The sequence below is a fragment of the Cynara cardunculus genome, unplaced genomic scaffold (genome assembly GCF_001531365.2).
Source record: "Cynara cardunculus var. scolymus isolate 2C unplaced genomic scaffold, CcrdV1 Un_Scaffold_1051, whole genome shotgun sequence".
Taxonomy (NCBI): domain Eukaryota; kingdom Viridiplantae; phylum Streptophyta; class Magnoliopsida; order Asterales; family Asteraceae; genus Cynara; species Cynara cardunculus.
In genome coordinates this window covers 35,036-37,058 of record NW_020200669.1, presented here as the reverse complement: position 1 = coordinate 37,058, position 2,023 = coordinate 35,036, and the positions used below count along the sequence as shown (strand labels likewise).

General features: G+C 44.6%; 1 protein-coding gene across 1 annotated transcript; it reads right to left on the bottom strand.

Annotated features, from left to right (window-relative positions):
* Positions 1–353: 353 nt before the first annotated feature.
* On the bottom strand, positions 354–1,052 carry LOC112502184 (uncharacterized protein C683.02c-like). The gene has a single exon (XM_025106027.1). The coding sequence runs from the start codon at positions 1,050–1,052 to the stop codon at positions 354–356; it is 699 nt and encodes a 232-aa protein (XP_024961795.1).
* Between the last annotated feature and the right edge of the window lie 971 nt (positions 1,053–2,023).

Genomic DNA, 2,023 nt, shown 5'->3' with positions numbered 1-2,023 from the left:
CCGCCTATAACCATAGGTATAAGGTCCACCCGAAATTCCTTTCCTTCAATTCCCAAAATGCAATCTCTAACAATTTCACGAACCAAAACTTGACTATCATTCGCTATCTCTATGATTAATGCATCTTCTAGTGTACTAGGCGGCGTATGCAAGTGTTGATTGAATGTAGTGGACACAAAGGAACATGAAGCACCTGAATCAAAAAGCACGTGAGCAGGTACGGAGTTAATAAGGAAAGTACCCCACACTACATCCATCGCCGCCTTAGCTTCTTCTCTCGACAACTGAAAGGCTCGACCGGTTGATTTCAGGGCGTTCTCTTTTCTTCCTTGACTTCCACCTATTTTTAACTTTTAGCAATCATTCTTGAATTGGCCCGGCTCTCCACATCCAAAACATATGGGTCCCTTGATTGGACACTCGTTCCGTGTGTGGCCTGCCTTCCCACACCTAAAGCATTTGGTGGGGGTAGAGTTGGTGCTACACAGGCCGTGATGCTTACTGCGGCATTTGGGACACCATCTAGCCTCTTGTTTAGGATGGGCTCCGCAATTGTAGTTGCCAAAGTGGTTTGGCTTTTTGGATGGTGCGTAAGGCCCTTCCCACTTCCTCTTCTCTCCACTCGACATCCTTTCTTCTTTTCCTTTAACATAAACCGATTCCAACACCTTGGCTTCTTCGATTGTCTCCCTGAGGGTGGAAGCTCTGGAGTTCCTAACCATCACCATCATGTCCGCAGGTAGCCCTTTGAGGTAGGCTTTCATCTTATCTTTCTCCGTTGGGGCCACGTGTCCCACCAAATTTAGCTTTTTCATGAAGAGTCGGGTGTAGTTCCTTACTGAAAAATTTCCCTTCTTAAGGGTTCGAAACTCTTCTTCGATGCGGTCCATCTCTTGTTCGTTGCAATATTCTTCCATTGCCTTTTCTTTAGATGTGGTCGAACTCATCTTGGCTAATTCCGTAACCTCGATGGTTGAGATGACAATGTTCCACCAGGTAAGAGCTGCACCCCTCAGCATTTGAGAGCCAAACTTTACTTTTTTTCCCCTCATCACAGTCACAAGCCCGGAAGGCTTGCTCGATTTTTCGAAGCCAATTCATGCACGCCACGGGGTCGTCCGACCCCACAAATTCCGATGGTTTGCAACATAGAAAGGTCTTGTAAAAGCAAATTCTACCCATTTGTCTCGCCTCAATCATTGCTAGCTCCTAGGTTGGGATTCCATTTCCCGTACCCCCAGACCCCCCCAAAGTTACATTCTCGGCAACTGCTTCATGCTTACGATTATTAACATCTCCGTCCTCCAAAAGTTTCATAAAGAATCTTGTTGTTGGGCCATAGTTCTATTCATAACATTTAGCATTGTGTCCATCATTCTTGACTCTGGGGTTTCCTCTTCGATTACAGGGTTAGTGGTGGCATTGTCAATTTGAGGAGACTGGTCAACTCCACCTCCCAAGGTGTCTTGCCAAGGGTGGACCCTTGCGATGGTGGTTCGTGGTGGTTGATCCGCGGTCGATTCTGTCATTGCATGACCCTCCGGTGAGGTATCCCGTCTACTCCGAGTGTTCACCATAAAGACTGAATGCAAGAGAGTGGAAGAGTGTTAGAATAGGAAGAATTCGGAATTATCATAACACGTACCGACACATTCATAAATTCTTGCAATAACAGTGAGTTTAAGCACGCTTATGCAACAACATACTCAAAATAGCATTAGCTAAGTGAAATTTCGAATACGTTATACATAAGAATCCTCAACACCGCCATCACTATTCATGAATTGTGTAACTCCATTGCCCCCTAAAGTTCTCTTATCTTAACAGTTTCTACCCACCTATCACAAATTGATACTTACAATTTCAGCTTAAGTCTAGGCGTCATGATCCCTTACCTAGTTCACTTAAACTAGCGCTCTGATACCAACTTGTAACACCCTACAAAAAGGAAGAAGGTAACACGGTAGGAGATAAATTTTATCCGACAAAATAAAGCCGGAAAGCTAGAGTTTCAATAAGAAAA

Bases quoted from the DNA above. Each gene is read 5' to 3' on its own strand.
- LOC112502184 (XM_025106027.1), bottom strand. From the start codon at position 1,052: ATGAGGGGAAAAAAAGTAAAGTTTGGCTCTCAAATGCTGAGGGGTGCA.